This window comes from Scyliorhinus torazame, chromosome 5 (genome assembly GCF_047496885.1).
Source record: "Scyliorhinus torazame isolate Kashiwa2021f chromosome 5, sScyTor2.1, whole genome shotgun sequence".
Lineage (NCBI taxonomy): Eukaryota > Metazoa > Chordata > Chondrichthyes > Carcharhiniformes > Scyliorhinidae > Scyliorhinus > Scyliorhinus torazame.
The window spans coordinates 116,095,931-116,115,149 of record NC_092711.1 but is presented as its reverse complement, the minus strand read 5'-3'; the positions used below and the strand labels follow the sequence as shown (position 1 = coordinate 116,115,149).

At 49.1% G+C, this 19,219-nt stretch overlaps 1 protein-coding gene across 5 annotated transcripts; it reads left to right on the top strand.

Annotated features, from left to right (window-relative positions):
• The first annotated feature begins 6,767 nt into the window (after nt 1-6,767).
• On the top strand, nt 6,768-17,427 carry LOC140419572 (uncharacterized). Of its 5 annotated transcripts, none has more exons than XM_072503495.1 (3): nt 6,768-6,898; nt 8,118-8,233; nt 15,964-17,427. In XM_072503495.1, exon 3 carries the CDS (start codon nt 16,080-16,082, stop codon nt 17,283-17,285), a length of 1,206 nt encoding a protein of 401 aa, XP_072359596.1. In that variant the 5' UTR covers nt 6,768-6,898; nt 8,118-8,233; nt 15,964-16,079; the 3' UTR covers nt 17,286-17,427. The 5 variants fall into 5 exon arrangements, with proteins under 5 accessions (XP_072359596.1, XP_072359594.1, XP_072359592.1 ...); XM_072503493.1 differs by having other exon boundaries at nt 6,784-6,957; nt 15,972-17,427; XM_072503491.1 differs by having other exon boundaries at nt 6,784-6,957.
• Nucleotides 17,428-19,219: the final 1,792 nt, after the last annotated feature.

The following is a 19,219-nucleotide window of genomic DNA, read 5'->3' as shown; positions in this document are numbered from 1 at the left end:
CCACAACCGGTCCACAGCAGATGCCATTTCTCTGGCCCTACACTCATCCCTAGAGCATCTCGACAGCAAGGACTCCGACATCAGACTCCTATTTATTTACTACATATCCGCCTTCAACGCCATAATCCCAGCCAAGCTCATATCAAAGCTCCAAAACCAACAGTCTATCCCTCAATGCCAGCAAAACTAGCGAGCTGGTCATTGACTGTAGGAAGCAAAGTACTGTACACACACCCCTGTCAGCATCAACGGGGCCGAGGTTAAGATGGTTAGCAGTTTCAAATTCCTATGGGTGCACATCTCAAAAAATCTGTCCTGGTCCACCCATGTTGACGCTGCCACCAAGAAAGCACAACAGCGCCTAAAATTCCTCAGGAAACTAAGGAAATTCAGCATGTCCACATTTAGTCTTGCCAACCTTGGCAGATGCACCATAGAAAGCATCCTATCAGGCTGCATCACAGCCTGGTATGGCGACTGCTCGGCCCAAGATCGCAAGAAACTTCAGAGAGTCGTGAACATAGCTCAGTCCATCACACAAACCTGCCTCCCATCCATTGATTCCATCTACACCTCTCATGGCCTGGGGAAAGTGGGCAGCATAATCAAAGACCCCTCCCACCCGGCTTACTCACTCTTCCAACATCTTCCATCGGGCAGGAGATACAGAAGGCTGAGAACACGCACGGAGAGACTCAAAAACAGCTCCTTCCCGCTGTTTTTAAAAAATAAACATTTTATTGAGGTATTTTCTGGTGTTGTAACAACAAAATAAACAATGTACATGAAACTATATACATAGTGCAAAAGCCGTCACCCGCCCTTACAGGTCCCACCTTTAATAACCCCCTACTTTAAGCTAAACTAACCGCCCCCCCCCCCCCGCACCTTCTGCTGATGATCAATTTTCCATGAAGAAGTCGAAGAACGGTTGCCACCTCCGGGTGAACCCTAACATTGACCCTCTCAAGGCGAACTTGATTTTCTCCAAACAGAGAAAGCTAGCCATGTCCGATAGCCAGGTCTCTGACTCCGGGGGCTTTGAGTCCCTCCAAGCTAATAATATCCGTCTCCGGGCAACCAGGGAAGCAAAGGCCAAAACGTCTGCCTCTTTCTCCTCCTGGATTCCTGGGTCTTCTGACATTCCGAAAATCGCCACCTCTGGACTCAATGCCACCCTTGTTTTTAACACCGTGGACATGACATCTGCAAACCCCTGCCAAAATACCCTCAGCTTCAGACATGTCCAGAACATGTGGACATGGTTCGCTGGTCCTCCCGCACATTTTGCGCACCTGTCTCCCACCCCAAAGAATCTGCTCATCCGGGCCACTGTCATGTAAGCCCGACTGAACGAACTTGAATTGTATCAGGCTGAGCCTGACACATGTTGTGGACGCGTTGACTCTACTCAACGTGTCTGCCCATAGACCATCCTGTATCTTTCCTCCCAGCTCCTTCTCCCACTTGCGCTTCAGCTCCTCGGTCTGCATCTCCTCTGACCCCATAAGTTCCTTGTAAATGTCAGAAACGCTCCCTTCACCTACCCATCCTCTGGAAACTACCCTGTCCTGAATTCCCCTTAGCGGTAGGAGCAGGAAGGTTGACACCTCTTTACGTAGGAAGTCCCGCACCTGCAGATACCTGAATTCGTATCCCCTTGCCAACCCAAACTTCTCCTCCAGTGCCCTCATACTCGGAAAGCTCCCCTCTATAAACATATCCCCCATCCTCTCAATCCCTGCTCTCCTCCATATCCGGAACCCCCCATCCATACATCCCAGGGAAAACCGGTGATTATTACAGATTGGGGACCAGACTGATGCTCCCTCTGCTCCCACATGTCTCCTCCATTGCCCTCGGACTCTCAGGGCCGCCACCACCACGGGGCTAGTGGAGTATCGTGCCGACGGGAATGACAGAGGCGCAGTTACCAATGCCCCCAGACTGGTGCCCTTGCATGAAGCCATCTCCATTCGCTCCCATGCCGATCCCTCCCCACCACCCACTTCCTGAGCATGGCTATATTCACCGCCCAGTAATAGTTACTAAAATTTGGCAGCGCCAGCCCGCCCTCTCCCCGGCTCCACTCAAGCATTACCTTCCTTACTCGCGGGGTCTTGTCCGCCCAAACATCACTTTGTTGACCCGTTTAAAAAAGGACCACGGAATAAAGATGGGGAGACATGGAAACATGAACACGAATCTTGGGAGGACCGTCATCTTCACCATCTGCACCCTCCCAGCCAGTGACAACGGAAGTGCATCCCACCTTCGGAAATCATCCTTCATTTGGTCTACTCGCCGGGCCAAATTTAATTTATGCAGCCGGTCCCATTCCCACGCCACTTCAATGGTTATGGACCTAAAGCTTCCCCCTACTAATCTAAACTGCAGCTCCCCCAATCGCCTTTCCTGTCCCCTCGTCTGGACCACAAACACCTCACTTTTACCCATATTTAGCTTATACCCCGAAAACTGGCCAAATTCCCCATGAATCCTCATAATTTCTTCCATCCCCTCCATTGGGTCCGATACATACAGAAGCAGAGCGTCTGCATAGAGCGCGACTCTGTGCTCCCCCCCCCCCCCCCCCCACTCCCCGGACCAGCCCCTTCCAGCCCCTTGAGGCTCTCAGAGCAATCGCCAGTGGCTTTATAGCCAGCGCAAACAACAGTGGGGAAAGGGGACATCTCTGTCTCGCCCCTCTGTGCAGTCTAAAATAGTCCGATGTTGTCCTATTCATCGGCCCACTTGCCACAAGAGCCTGATACAGCAACCTGACCCAGTCAATCAAACCCCGCCCAAATCCGAACCGTCCCAGTACCCCCCACAGATAATCCCATTCTACCCGATCAAAGGCCTTTTCTGCATCCATTGCGATCACTACCTCCAACTCCCTACCTTCCGGGGGAATCATGATCACGTTTAACAACCTTCTTACATTGGCCACCAACTGCCTACCCTTAAAAAACTCCATCTGGTCCTCCCCAATAACATCAGGAACTCAATCCTCAATCCTGGATGACAAAATTTTGGCCAGAAATTTGGCATCCACATTCAACAGGGAGATCGGCCTGTAGGATCCACACAGCTCCGGGTTCTTGTCCCGCTTAAGGATCAGCGAAATCGTGGCCTGTGACATCGTCGGGGGCAGCACCCCTCTTTCCATTGCCTCATTGAACATCCTCAACAGCACCGGCCCCAATATCCCAGAGAATCTTTTATAAACCTCCACTGGGTACCCGTCCGGCCCCAGGGCTTTACCCGACCGCAGGGCCTTCAGGCCCTCCGCTATCTCTTCCAACCCAATTGGGGCCCCCAGCCTTTCTACCAGCTCCCCGTCCACCTTTGGGAAATTCAGTCCCTCCAAGAAGTGCCTCATCCCCTCCGTCCCAGCTGGGGGTTCCGATCTATACAGCCTACTGTAGAAATCCCTAAATGCCTTATTCACCCCTGCTGAATCTCCAACCAGGTTCCCATCTCCGTCATTTACTTTCCCTATCTCCCTGGCTGCCTCCCTCTTTCTAAGCTGCTGTGCACGCATTCTGCTGGCCTTCTCTCCATACCCACAGATCGCCCCCCTCCCCTTTCTCAGCTGCTCCACCGCCCTCCCTGTGGTTAACAAGCCGAACTCCGATGTAGCCTCCGCCATTCCCTTAAAAGCCCTGCCTCTGGGGTCTCCGCATACCTCCTATCAATCTGTAGTATCTCCTTTACCAGTCGGCCCATCTCTGCCCTGTCCACCTTCTCCCTCTGGGCCCGTAACGAGATCAGCTCCCCTCTGACCACTGCCTTCATTGCTTCCTAGACCATTGCTGCTTAAATTCCCCCTGTGTCATTGACCTGCAGGTAATTCTGAATACATTTCCTCAGCCGCTCGCACACCCCTTCGTCGGCCAAAAGTCCCACATCCAACCTCCAGTGCGGGCGCTGGTTACTGTCTTTACTAACCTGCAGGTCAACCCAGTGTGGAGCATGGCCTGAGATTGTGATCACCGAGTACCCTGTGTCCACCACCCCTGTCAATAAGGCCCTACTCACCTACTCAAAAACAAAGAAATCAATCCGGGAGTACACTCTGTGCACGTGTGAGTAGAAGGAGAACTCCTTCACCCTCGGCTGCCCAAATCTCCATGGATCCCCCCCCCCCCCCCCATCTGCTCCATGAACCCTTTTAGTTCCTTTGCCATTGCTGGCACCCTGCCCGTTTTCAAGCTTGACCGGTCCAAGCCAGGGTCAATAACTGTGTTGAAGTCTCCTCCCATGACCAACTTTGCGAGTCCAGGTCCGGTATCTTCCTCAGCGGCCTCTTTATAAACTTCACATCATCCCAATTTGGCACGTACATATTTACTAATACCACCTGCACCCCCTCCAGTTTCCCACGGACCATAATGTACCGACCTCCCACATCTGAGACTATTCTACCCGCCTCAAACACCAACCGCTTATTGATCAGGATCACGACCCCTCCAGTCTCTGAGTCTAGTCCCGAGTGAAAGACCTGACTGACCCAGCCTTTCCTCAATCTAATCTGATCAGTTACTCTAAGGTGCATCTCCTGCAACATTACCACATCCACCTTCAGTCCCCTAAGATGCGCGACACACATGCCCTCTTGACCGGCCCATTTAACCCTCGAACATTCCAGGTGATCAACCTAGTTGGGGGGCTCATTGCCTCCCCCTTTCACCGATCAGCCATCCCCTTTTTTGGGCCCACCTGCAGCCCATGCTCTGCACCTCCACCAGCCCGCCCCCAGACAGCCTCCACCCCCAACCTCCTCTCTGTCCCTTAGCCCAAATCCCTCCTTCGTCAGCAGAACATTCACCCCCTCCCTCCCCCTAGTAACCACACTCTGTAACCCAATCCCTTTAATAAACCGAACATATGCACACCCACCACTGCGCTTTCCTGAGCAAACCCGCCCAGCTCGCTTGGTGGCCCCATCCCTGGCGCTGGATAGTCTCCCACCGATTGTTCCCTCCCCACCCTCCCCTTGCTCATACAAACAAACTCCAACGTCATACAATCCCCACACAATTGCCCGACAAAAAACACCAAAATCTAAACAAGCATACCTCCATCCCCAACAGTGCAAATGAAAATCTTAACTCACTCAGCTCTACCGCTGGTCCCAAATCAATGCAAAATGCATTACAAACAGCTTCCAGAAAACGAGAAACAAGAAACTTTTTTTTAAAAGAAGAACAGAAAAACTGAAAAAAACATGTACATTGCAGCAAAGTTCAAAAGTTCTCGGTCCACCACCAGTCCTTTCCTTTTCGCGAAGTCCAGCGCGTCCTCGGGCCACTCAAAATAAAAGTGCTGCTCCTCGTGCGTGACCCACAGTCAGGCCGGATACAACAGTTTGAATTTCACCTTTTTCTTAAAAAGGATCGACCTGATCTGGTTGAAGCCTGCTCCTCTCCTGGCCACTTCCACACTCAGGTCCTGATAGATCCGCAGGATACTGTTGTCCCACTTACAGCTCTGTGTCTGCTTGGCTCACTGTAGAATGCGCTCCTTATCCAAGCATCTGTGGTATCTCACCACCATTGCCCTCTGGGGGTCTCCCATTCATGACTTCCTCGCGAGCGCTCTGTGAGCCCTGTCCACCTGAAAATGAAAATGAAAATTGCTTATTGTCACAAGTAGGCTTCAAATGAAGTTACTGTGAAAATCCCCTAGTCGCCACATTCCGGCGCCTGTTCGGGGAGGCTGGTATGGGAATTGAACCATGCTGCTGGCCTGCCTTGGTCTGCTGTAAAAGCCAGCGATTTAGCCCAGTGTGCTAATCCTCCAAGAGTCGGGGGAATGTCCCATCCCCCAGCAGCTTCTCAAACATGTCCGCGATGTATGCCCCAGCGTCCGCTCCTTCAGACCCCAAGCCTTCTCTGTCTTTCTGTTTCTGCCTTGACGAGCACGTCTAGTCCTTCTCTCCATGCACCAATGTGGGAATTCAGTACACAATTGCTTCTGTCATCAGTTTTACAATTCAAGTCCGGTAGAAAATTGGGGGTAAAGGTCCAAAATGCTGACTCGAGTGGGAGCCAGCAAATGTGTGACTTACTCCTTTATAGCCGCCACCAGAAGTCCTCTTCTTCCCGCTGTTACCAGACTCCTAAACAACCCTCTTATGGACTGACCTCATTGACACTACACCTCCGTATGCTTCACCCGATGCCGCTGCTTACATAGTTACATTGTGTACCTTGTGTTGCCCTATTATGTATTTTCTTTTATTCCCATTTCTTTTCATGTACTTAATGATCTGTTGAGCTGCTCGCAGAGAAATACTTTTCATTGTATCTCGGTACACATGACAATAAACAAATCCAATCCAATCCAATCCAATGATCAGTTGAATCCTCGTCCACACACAGAACACGTGTACAGTCTTTCATTGCTGTCAATGGTGTGATGTTCTTTCAGGCTGTGAAACTGGTTAAATCTCCTTCCACAGTTAGTTCACTGGAACTTTCTCGCTCGGGCATGTGCTGTGTGTGTGTCGGTGCTTTTCCAGTCACACTGATATTTGAAATCTTTGCCCACAGACAGAACAAACACATTGAAAGTTTGTGCTTTTTAGGTCGTAATGAATTGAGTGACACCTTCAGATCTCAATATGATGATTGGTTCAAGTTGCCCAGCTTCAATGGGCACTAGGACCCGGCTGGGAACAGAAACCTTCAGGGCCCGCCCAGGGCCTTCGGGGTCCTGTTGCGTCAACAAGACGCCAGCGCATGCGCTCTGTTTCCCCAAGATGGCGGCTGTGAACCAGGGCCTGGTCCCGGGAGAGAGAGCTGACCGGCGGTGATGTGACCTGAGGTTCACCACACCTCAGGCAAGGGGCCAGGTTGGGAAGGCGGTGCCTTCAGGAATAACTGGGAAGGTGATGTTTGGTCAGTTGCTGCAGTCTGTGTAGTGAAGGTGCTGTCACAGTGGTGTGAGGTGAGGAAGTACAGGATTATCACCCAGCAATGATCAATTAAGGGGAATGTAAATCCAGCTCAGGCTGCTTTCAGATTGGAAAGGGAGCTAAGGTGTGTCCTTAGAGCTGGTGAATGTTGGGGCTTTGGCACTTTCTCTATAGACTGAGGGCTGAGCGGTAACAGGCCTGGGTTACCGGCCGCCATCTTTACAATGGACAAGGTGCCGCAGGGCGCATGCGCTGCGAGCCAGATGCCAACTCTCCCGGATTCACTGACTGGAGTCTCCAAAATTTTATTTTTTTGATTTTTTTTTCATAAATTTAGAGTATCCAATTCATTTTTTCCAATTAAGGGGCAATTTTGTCTGGCCAATCCACCTACCCTGCACATCTTTGGGTTGTGGGGGCAAAACCCACATAAACACGGGGAGAATGTGCAAACTCCACAAGGACAGTGACCTAGAGCAGGGATCGAACCGAGGGTCCTCAGCACCGTGAGCCATCAGGGATAGCCCACAGTGCTGCCCCCAAATTTTATTTTGATCATTTGTGGAAGTCACTGGCTGGGTCAACATTTATTGCCCATCCCTAATTTCCCTCAAACCGAGTGGCTTGCTCGGCCATCTCGGAGGGCATTTAAACAGTCAACCACATTGCTGTGGTTTGGAATCGTGTTGGCCAGACCAGGTAAGGATAGATTATTTCCTTCACTGAAGGACATGAGTGAACAGATGTGTCTTTACAACAATTGACAATGGTTTCATGGTCATCAGTAGACTTGCAATGAATTCAAATTTTACCTTCTGTCTCGGTGAGATTCATACTTAGGAAATCATTAGGACAGTGGAAAATATTTTTGGATCTTTGGAAAATGATTAGGATAGTAAAAAATATTTTTTTGAACATTTCTCTTAAGCGGATATAAATGATTGAAAATGGGATAAAGGTTGATTGGCTGACAGCCAAACACTGTCCTGTGAGGTAATTAGTCCTTTTGCTTCCCAATTGGCCGAGGAAGGCAGTGTGTCACAAGGATGGATGCGTTGACCGATTAATGGCTGGAGGATGGGGGCAGGTCATGTGATCAAACCTCCAGAAATACATTTAATCAAAGTTGGCGAGGAGAGAATGTTGTGAATTTCTATCCTAAACTGACAGTGAGGTTTCTGTAAATTTACAGGATACTGGAATTGGAGGTTTAACAGACGGGAAACGCAAACCAAACGTCACATTGCAATCTGACAGAGTCACTCGGTTCATCAGAACCTGCATATCAGCAGCATCTGGGTGTGGAAGGTAAAAGGTTTGTCTGTTCTGTCTGTGAGGGAAGATTTCAGGTCTCACTGTGATTAGAAAAGCCCCGAGATTCACAAACCTGGAGAACTGTGTTCAGTTCTGGACAACAAACCTGAGGAAGGATAGAATGGCCTCGGAGTGCAGCACAGATTTATCTGAACCCCCCTGGGTTAAATTACAAAACTAGATTGCACAAAAAAATCTGTAATTGTGGGACAGAGAAAAGCATTCGGTCCATGCCAGCTCTCTAATCGACATGGTAGCACCATTGCTTCACAGCGCCAGGGAACCCGGTTTCTTTCCCGGCTTGGGTCACTGAATGGGTGGAGTCTGCACGTTCTCCCCGTGTCTGCGTGGGTTTCCTCCGGGTGCTCCGGTTTCCTCCCACAAGTCCCGGAAGATGTGCTTGCTAGGTGAATTGGACATTCTGAATTCTCCCTCTGTCTACCCAAAAGGTGCCGGAATGTGGCGACATGGGGCTTTTCACAGGAACTTCATTGCAGTGTTAATGTAACAATAGAACATAGAACAGTACAGCACAGAACAGGCCTTTCAGCCCTCGATGTTGTGCCGAGCATTGTCCAAAACCAAGATCAAGCTATCCCACTCCCTGTCATTCTGGTGTGCTCCATGTGCCTATCCAATAACCGCTTGAAAGTTCCTAAAGTGTCCGACTCCACTATCACAGCAGGCAGTCCATTCCACCCCCGAACCACTCTGAGTAAAGAACCTACCTCGGAAATCCTCCTATATCTCCAACCCTGAATCTTATAGTTATACCCGTTGTAACAGCTACCTCCACCCGAGGAAATAGTCTCTGAACGTCCACTCTACCTGTCCCCCTGATCATCTTATAAACCTCCATTAAGTCACCTCTCAGCCTCCTCCACTCCAAAGAGAAAAGCCCTAGCTCCCTCAACCTTTCCTCATAAGACCTATTCTGCAAACCAGGCAGCATTCTGGTAAATCTCCTTTGCACCCCTTCCAATGCTTCCACATCCTTCCTATAATGAGGTGACCAGAACTGCACACAATACTCCAAATGTGGTCTCACACAATCATGTATAGTTGCAGCATAACCCCGCGGCTCTTAAACTCAAGCCCCCTTTAATAAACGTTAACACACTATAAGCCTTCTTTACTGCTCTATCCATTTGAGTGGCAACGTTCAGAGATCTGTGGACATGAACCCCAAGATCTCTCTGTTCCTCCACATTCCTCAGAACCCTGCCATTGACCCTGTAATCCGCATTCAAATTTTTTCTACCAAAATGAATCACCTCGCACTTATCAGGGTTAAACTCCATCTGCCATTTTTCGGCCCAGCTCTGCATCCTATTAATGTCTCTTTGCAGCCGACAACAGCCCTCCACCTCATCCACTACTCCACCAATCTTGGTGTCATCAGCAAATTTACTGACCCACCCTTCAGCCCCCTCCTCCAAGTCATTGATAAAAATCACAAATAGCAGAGGACCCAGCACTGATCCCTGTGGTACACCGCTGGTAACTGGTCTCCAGTCTGAAAATTTTCCATCCACCACCACCCTCTGTCTTCTATGTGATAGCGAGTTACTTATCCAATTGGCCAAATTTCCCTCTATCCGACACCTCCTTACTTTCTTCATGAGCCGACCATGGGGAACCTTATCAACGCCTTACTAAAATCCATGTATACAACATCAACTGCTCTACCTTCATCTACACACTTCGTTACCTCCTCAAAGAATTCAATCAAATTTGTGAGGCAAGACCTACCCTTCATGAATCCGTGTTGACTATCCCGGATTAAGCTGCATCTTTCCAAATGGTTAAAAATCCTATCCTTCAGGACCTTTTCCATTATCTTACCGACCACCGAAGTAAGACTAACTGGCCTACAATTACCAGGGTCATTCCTATTCCCTTTCTTGAACAGAGGACCAACATTCAACACTCTCTGGCACCATCCCCGTGGACAGTGAGGACCCAAAGGTCAAAGCCAAAGGCTCTGCAATCTCATCCCTTGCCTCCCAAAGAATCCTTGGATATATCCCATCTGGACCAGGGGACTTGTCGACCGTCAGGTTTTTCAAAATTGCAAATACATTCTTCCTCAGAACATCTACCTCCTCCAGCCTACCTGCCTGTATCACACACTCATCCCCAAAAACATGGTCCCTCTCCTTTGTGAACACTGAAGAAAAGTATTAATTCAACGCCCCTCCTATCTCTTCTGGCTCCATGCACAAGTTCCCACTACTGTCCTTGACAGGCCCTACCGTCACCCTGGTTATTCTTTTATTTCTCACATAAGAGTAAAATGCCTTGGGGTTTTCCTTGATCCAACCCGCCAAGGACTTCTCATGCCCCCTCCTAGCTCTCTTAAGCCCTTTTTTCAGCTCATTCCTTGCTATCTTATAACTCTCAAGCGACCCTACTAAACCTTGTTTTCTCATCCTGACATACTTCCTTTTTCCTCTTGACAAGACATTCAACCTCTTTTGTGAACCATGGTTCCCTCACACGGCCATTTTCACCCTGCCTGACAGGGACATGCCTATCAAGGACACGCAGTATTTGTTCCTTGAACAAGCTCCACTTTTCATTTGTGCCTTTCCCTGACAGTTTCTGTTCCCATCTTATGCTCCCTAATTCTTGCCTAATCGCATCATAATTACCCCTCCCCCAATTATAAACCTTGCCCTATCGTCTGGCCCTATCCCTCTCCATTGCAATAATGAAAGACACCGAATTGTGGTCACTATCTCCAAAGTGCTCTCCCACAAACAAATCTAACACTTGGCCCTGTTCATTACCCAGTATCAAATCCAATGTGACCCCCCCTCTTGTCGGCCTATCCACACTGTACAAAAACTGCCCCATCCGAACTGTTCGACTTATAGAGGTTCCAATCAATATTTTGAAAGTTAAAGTCACCCATGACAACTACCCTGAGACCTCCACACCTATCCATAATCTGTTTTGCAATTTCTTCCTCCACATCTCTATTACTATTTGGGGGCCTATAGAAAACTCCCAACAATGTGACCGCTCCTTTCCTATTTCTAACTTCAACCCATATTACCTCAGTAGGCAGATCCCCTTCAAACTGCCTTTCTGCAGCCGTTAAACTATCCTTGATTAACAATGCTACTCCTCCATCTCTTTTATCACCTTCCCTACTCTTACTGAAACATCTATACCCCGGAACTTCCAACAACCATTCCTGTCCGTGTTCCAACCATGTCTCCGAAATGGCCACAACATCGTAGTCCCAAGTACCAACCAATGCTCCAAGTTCACCTACCTTATTCCGGATGCTCCTTGCATTGAAGCAGACACACCTCAACCCATCTTTCTGTCTGCTGGTACACTCCTGCGACCTTGATACCCTCCTCAGTACCTCACTACTCTCAACACTGGCTTCTGGACTACAGCTCGTTTTCCCAGCCCCCTGACAAATTAGTTTAAACCCCCCCGAAGAGCCGTAGCAAATTTCCCTCCCAGGATATTGGTGCCCCTCTGGTTCAGGTGCAAACCGCCCTGTCTGTACAGGTCCCACCTTCCCCAGAATGTTTTCCAATTATCCACGTACCTAAAACCCTCCCTCCTACACCATCCCTGCAGCCACGTGTTTATCTGCACTCTCTCCCTGTTCCTCACCTCACGAGCACGTGGCACCGGCAACAAACCAGAGATGACAACATGGTTTGTCCTGGCTCTCAGCTTCCTCCCTAGCCCCCTTAGTTCCTGGTTTAAATCCCCGTCCCTTCTCTTACCTATGTCGTTGGTACTGATGTGTACCACGACTTGTGACTGCTCCCCCTCCCCTTTAAGGATTCTGAAAACACGGTCCGAGGCGTCATGGACCCTGGCACCCGGGAGGCAACATACCATCCGTGAGTCTCTTTCGCTGCCACAGAACCGTCTATCTGTCCCTCTAACTATCGAGTCCCCAATAACTATTGCTCTCCTGCTCTCCCTCCTTCCCTTCTGAGCCACAGGGACGGACTCAGTGCTGGAGATCCGTTCACCGTGGCTTACCCCTGGTAGGTCGTCCCCCTCAACAGTATCCAAAACGGCATACTTGTTACTGAGGGGAATGACCACAGAGGATCACTGCACTGACTGCTTCCTCCCAGCCCCTCTCACCGTCACCGTCTTGATTCTTCGGAGTAACTACATTCCTGAAGCTACTTTCTATGACCACCTCTGCCTCCCGAATGATCCGAAGTTCATCCAGCTCCAGCTCCAGTTCCTTAACGCGGTTTCTGAGGAGCTGGAGATGGGTGCGCTTCCCACAGGTGAAATCAGCAGGGACACTGACGGCGTCCCTCACCTCAAACATTCATACTTGTGAGACTAATGAAGATTACTGTTATTATCTGGAACAATCCAGTCAGTCTCATTCTCCTGCTTTATCCCTGTATCCTAACAGCTTTATTTCTCTCAGGTTTCTATCCAATTTTTTTTAAAAATCATTCATTGGTGTCTATTTCTAAACTCCGTCATAGGCAGCAAGGTTCAGGTAATTGCCACTGGCTGTGTGAAAACATTCTTCCTCATACCTGCTGGACCATTTACATGCATAGATACGGAGCAACGTAGAAAATAGGAGCAGGAGGAGACCATTTGGCCCTTCGAACCTGCTCCACCATCCATTACGATCAGAGCTGATTAGGCTCAATAGCCTAATCCCGCTTTCCCCCCATATCCTTTGATCCCCTTCACCCTCAGTGCTGTATCTAACTGCATCTTGAAAACATGAAATGTTTTGGTCTCAATTCTTCCTGTGGTGATGAATTCCACAGGCTCACCACTCTCTGGGTGAAGACATTGCTCCTCACCTCTGTCCTAAATGGTCTATCATAGAACATACAGTGCAGAAGGAGGCCATTCGCCCATCGAGTCTGCACCGACCCACTTAAATCCTCACTTCCACCCAATCCCCGTAACCCAATAATCCCTCCTAACCTTTTTGGACACTAAGGACAATTTAGCGTGGCCAATCCACCTAACCTGCACATCTTTGGATATCTTTAGACTGTGGGAGGAAGGCGGAGCATCCGGAGGAAACCCACGTAGATACGGCCAGAACGTGCAGACTCCGCACAGACAGTAACTCAGCAGGGAATCGAACCTGGGACCCTGGCGCTGTGAAGCCACAGTGCTAGCCACTTGTGCTGCCCATGCGATCCCGTATCCTCAGATTGTGACCCCGGGTTCTGGACACACCCACCATCGGGAACATCCTTCCCGAATCTAATCTGTCTTGCCCTGTTAGAATGTTATAGGTTTTTTTTAATATAGATTTAGAGTGCCCAATTATTTATTTTCCCAATTAAGGGGTAATTTTAGCATGGCCAATCTACCTACCCTGCACATCTTTGTGTTGTGGGGGTGGGACCCACACAGACACAGGGAGAATGCGCAAACTCTACACGGACAGTGACCCAGGGCCGGGATCGAACCTAGGTCCTTGGTGACGTGAGGCAACAGTGCTAACCACTACGCCATCGTGCAGCCCACATTCTATAGGTTTCTATGAGATCCTCCTCATTCTTCTGAACTCCAGCGAATACAATCCTGACTGATTCAATCTCTCATACGTCAGTCCCACCATCCCAGGAATCAGCCTGGCAAAACTTTGCTGCTCTTTCTCTTGAGCGAGATCATCTTTCCTCAGATAAGAAGACTGATACTGCACACAAAATTCCAGGTGTGGCCTCACCAAGGCCCTGTATAATTGCAGCATGACATACCTGCTCCTCGACTCAAATCCTCTTGCTATGAAGACCAAAAAACCACTTGCCTTCTTTACCGCATGCTGTACCTGCATGCTTCCACACAAACTAGGAGCAGGCCACTCGGCCCCTCGAGCCTGCTCCTTACACACAAACTAGGAGCTGGCCCCTCGAGCCTGCTCCTTACACACAAACTAGGAGTCGGCCCCTCGAGCCTGCTCCTTACACACAAACTAGGAGTCGGCCCCTCGAGCCTGCTCCTTACACACAAACTAGGAGTCGGCTCCTCGAGCCTGCTCCATCATACAATAATTTTAACCTCAACTCCATATTCCTGCCGACCCCGATAACCTTTCACCCCCTTGCTTATCGGGAATCTATCCATCTCTGCCTTAAAAATATTCAAGGACTCGACTTCCACTGCGTTTTAAGGACACAAGTTCTAAGTCATAGAATCCCCACAGTGCAGAAGGAGCCCAAGTCAGCACCAACCCTCCGAACCACCCCCCCCCCCATCCCACCCTGCCCCATCCTCACATCCCACCCAACGTGCACATCCTTGGAGGTGAAGAGGCAATTTAGCACCTAACCTGCAAATCTTTGAACTGTGTGAGGAAACCGGAGCACCCAGAAGAAACCCACACAGACAAGGGGGGAATGTGCAAACTCCACACAGTCATCCAGGGTCAGGCGTGAACCTGGGTCCCTGGTGCTGTGAGGCAGCAGCGCTTAACACTGTGCCACCCCCTCTTTTACAACCCTCGAGCGAAAAAAAAATCCTCATCCCCATCTGAAATGGGTGATCCCTCACTTTCCAACAGTGACCCCCTTGTTCCAGATTCTCCCACAAGAGGAAACATCCTCTCCACATCCACCCTGTCAAGACCCCTCAGCATCTTATATCGTTCAATCCAGGTTTTCCCCAAAATTTTGAATCTGTGTCCCGACTGCTTGTATGATCAGTGAATGGAAACAGAGTTTCTTTGTCCACCCGATCGAAACCTGGCATAATCTTGTGTCCCTGAATCAAATCTCCCTTCAACCTCCTTTGCTGGAACCATTCTGGTAAATCCCCTCTGCACCTTCTCCAAGAACCTTCACATCCTCCCTGAAGAGTGGTGACCAGAGCTTTATAAAGATTCATAGAATAGAATTAGAACCATAGAATTTCTGCAGTGCAGAAGGAGGCCATTCGGCCCATCAAGTGTGCACTGATTCACTGAAAGGGCACCCTGCCTAGGCCCACACCGCTACCCTGTCCCTGTAACCCCATAGCCCCACCAAACCTGCACATCCCTGGACACTAAGGGGCAATTTATCAAGGCCAATCCATCTAACTTGCTCCCCTATCAGCCTCCCCAAACAGGCGCCGGAATGTGGCGATTAGGGGCTTTGGGGCTGGTATAGCACAGTGGGCTAAGACAGCTGGCTTGTAATGCAGAACAAGACCAGCAGCGCGGGTTCAAGTCCCGTACCGGCCTCCCCGAACAGGCGCCGGAATGTGGCGACTAGGGGCTTTTCACAGTAACTTCATTGAAGCCTACTTGTGACAATAAGCGATTATTATTATCATTATTTTTTTGTCTGTTGGAGGAATCCTGAGCACCGGGTGGAAACGCACGCAGACACGGGGAGAAAGTGCAAACTCCACACAGACAGTCATCAAGGCCAGAATTGAACCCGAGCCCTTGGCACTGTGAGGCAGCAGTGCCAATCACTGCCACCGGAAGCATAGTTTCTGTGTCAGTTATGAAGCTCAAGGTCGAATTTGCTTTGCCAACTACTCTCTTAATATGTCTTGTAAATATACTAAATCCCTCTTCACCTCTTCCTCTCTCCTCCCAAAGAGGCCAGTTGGGTTTTTACAACAATCCAGCAGTTTTCATGGTCACTTTTTCCCAGTGCCGGCCCCACAAATGACCAGATTCATTCAGCTCAATTTCACAACCTGCCTTTGTGTTCCTGTGGGTTCTCTCTCACTCCCTATTTTCTGTTTTCAATCAGTTTCACAGGGTGTTCGAAGGTGAGACTTCAAGATCCGGAAACACAAACCAAGCATCACATCAGGGTCTGACAGAGTCCTCAATTTATCATATCCTGAATATCATGAGATTTTGAAGATGGAAGGAAAAAGCATCGTTCACAGTGGGGAGAAACCATACACATGTTGTGTGTGTGGACGAGGATTCAGTCAATCATCAGGCCTCACAAGACACAAATGCAGTCACACTGAGGAGAAACCGTGGAAATGTGCGGACTGTGGGAAAGGATTCACTTATCCATCCAAGCTGGAAACTCATCGACGCAGTCACACTGGGGAGAGACCATTCATCTGCTCCAAGTGTGGGAAGGGATTCACTCAGCCATCCGCTCTGTCCACACACCAGCGACTTCACTCCAGGGAGAGACCATTCACCTGCTCCACATGTGGGAAAGGATTTACTATTTCAGCCCACTTGCTGAGTCACCAGCTAGTTCACACTGATGAGAAACCGTTTCAATGTCCAGACTGCGGGAGGTGCTATAAAAGATCTGGGGATCTGATGTGCCATCAACGTGTTCACACTGACGAGAGACCATTCAGGTGCTCTCAGTGTGGGACTGGGTTCAGACGATCATCTAACCTCACTGTACATCAGCGAACTCACACAGTGGAGAGGCCATTCGTCTGCACCAAGTGTGGGAAGAGATTCACTCAGTCATCCGACCTGCAGAAGCATCAGCGAATTCACACTGGAGAGAGACCGTTTCAATGTCCAGACTGCGAGAAGTGCTATAAACGTTTTGGGGAATTGTTACAACATCAACGTGTTCACACTGACGAGAGACCGTTTAGGTGCTCTCACTGCGGGACTGGGTTCAGACGATCATCTCATCTCACTGTACATCAGCGAACTCACACTGGGGAGAGGCCATTTGTTTGCTCCGAGTGTGGGAAGAGATTCATTCAGTCATCCGAACTTCTGAATCACCAGCAAATTCACACTGATGAGAGACCATTTCATTGTCCAGACTGCGGGAATTGTTATAAATGTTCTGGGGAACTGATGCGCCATCAACGTGTTCACACTGACAAGAGACCGTTTAGGTGCTCTCGTTGTGGGACTGGGTTCAGACAATCGTCTCACCTCACTGCACATCAGCGAATTCACACTGGGGAGAGGCCATTCGCCTGCTCCTGGTGTGGGAAGGGATTCACTCAGTCATCCGCCTTGCAGAAGCACCAGCGAGTTCACACTGGGGAGAGACCGTTCACCTGTTCCAAGTGTAGGAAGGGATTCGCCACTTCATCCCTCCTGCTGAAACACCAACGAGGCCACAAATAACGACAGTGATTGGATTTTGCTGTTCCTCACATTCAGGACTGAACCATATTCATTTGGGTCTATTTCTGCTGATAACAAAATCCAGCCCATTTACAGGGGCTAATATTCTGGCTAAAAGTCAAATAAATTAGATTTGATGACATACGCAGTGTGCTGAAACTTTTTAATTACTCTGACCCAAGTTAGTTCCTTTTGAAGTAATCTCGCTCTCCCGTCTCTTCCATCCTCACCTCCAACAAGAAGTGTGAGGAGCTTCTTTGTGACTGAGATTGAGTAAATCCGATCAGCTGCCTCTGCTGCTTCCCTCCCTTTCACGAGCCCACCGGACCAAACTGTCTCTAAATTTCATCCTTTCCCGAGCCCTGAACCCACATCTTTCTCTAGTTTCTCTCCCATCTCCCCTCATGCCCTCTCAGAGCTCATCTTGTCCATGAGACCCAGCTCCTGCTCCACCCACTGAGCTACTGATCAGCCAACTACCCTGTGTCCATGGATATTGTCAACATTTCTCTCTCTTCAGGTACTGTCCCTCTGTCCTTCAAATCTGCCATCATCACCCCCTCAATAAAACAAACCCTTGACCCTGCCATCCTTACAAATTACTGCCCCATCTTCAACCTTCCTCTCCTCCCAAACTCTTTGAACATGTTGTCCCTCCCAAATCCTTGCCCATCTTTCCCAGAACTTCCATGTTTGATTCCTTCAATCAGGTCTCTGCCCTGTCACAGTGAAATACAAGAGACAAACAGAATCTTCATAAGACTACGGGAGCAGCACAGTCATTATCGAGAGACAACAATACCTGCTGGAGACAGACAGACAACTAAACAACACGAATCACAACACCAAACTACCTAGACCCATATACCCGGGACAGGAAGGAGAATTGGAGACGGACTGGAAGAACTCAAAGACTCCAGACACATTAACCAAAGAAAACAGGTAGAACCAAGGAAGTTCTACCTGCTCCCTAAAATACCCAAACATCCAAACACATGGACAGTACCAGGGAAATACCACCAAACAGACCCACCGGGCCAAGACTGTGGGAGAGAAAATCCAATAGAATCATAGAATGTACAGTGCAGAAAGAGGCCATTTGGCCCATTTAGCCTGCACCGGCCCTCAGAAAGAGTACCCTACTTAAGCCCATCCTAGTAACTCACCTAACCTTTATTTGGACACTAAGGGGCCAATCGACCTTAACTCTTTGGACGGTGGGAGAAACTGGAGCACCCGGAGGGAACGCACACAGACACAGGGAAAATGTGCAAACTTTACCCAGTCACTCAAGGCTGAAATTGCTGAAACATCAACACACTGCTCCTGGTAGTTGATGGTATAGTGGTTCAATAAATATAAGCAGTGGATTAAAAAGGTGTGTCATATATAGTAAAACAGAAAATGCGAGATTAACTCAACAGGTCTGGTAGTATCATCGAATCCCTAAAGTGCAGAAGGAGGCCATTCGGTCCATTGCGTTTGCACCAACCCTACAAAGTCCCACCCAGGTGCACTTCCCCCACCCTCTCCCCATAACCGCACTTCACCTTTGGACACTAAGGAGCAATTTAGCATAGCCAATCCACCAAGCCTACACATTCTCGTGAGAGAAAACTGGAGCACCCAGAGAGAACCACACAGACACGGGAAGAATGTGCAAACAGTCATCCAAGGCCGGAATTGAACCCTGGTCACTGGAGCTGTGAGGCAGCAGTGCTAACCATTGTGCCACATCTGTGATGAGAGAAACAGAGTTAATGTTTGTTGTTCCTTGTAACAGTTCTGTAGAAGGATCAATGGATTCTAAAAAAGTCCATTGAAGTCGAAATAAGACATTTTTGTCCATTGAAGCGGTTTGACACAGGAACATGTTTCACTCTGTGTGAAGCTCCAGTTTCATTCACACAGCCCGCAGTCTGATTGGCTGAAGG

What these genes read in the sequence shown, in the direction of transcription:
- LOC140419572 (XM_072503495.1), top strand. Translation starts at nt 16,080, where the DNA reads ATGGAAGGAAAAAGCATCGTTCACAGTGGGGAGAAACCATACACATGT.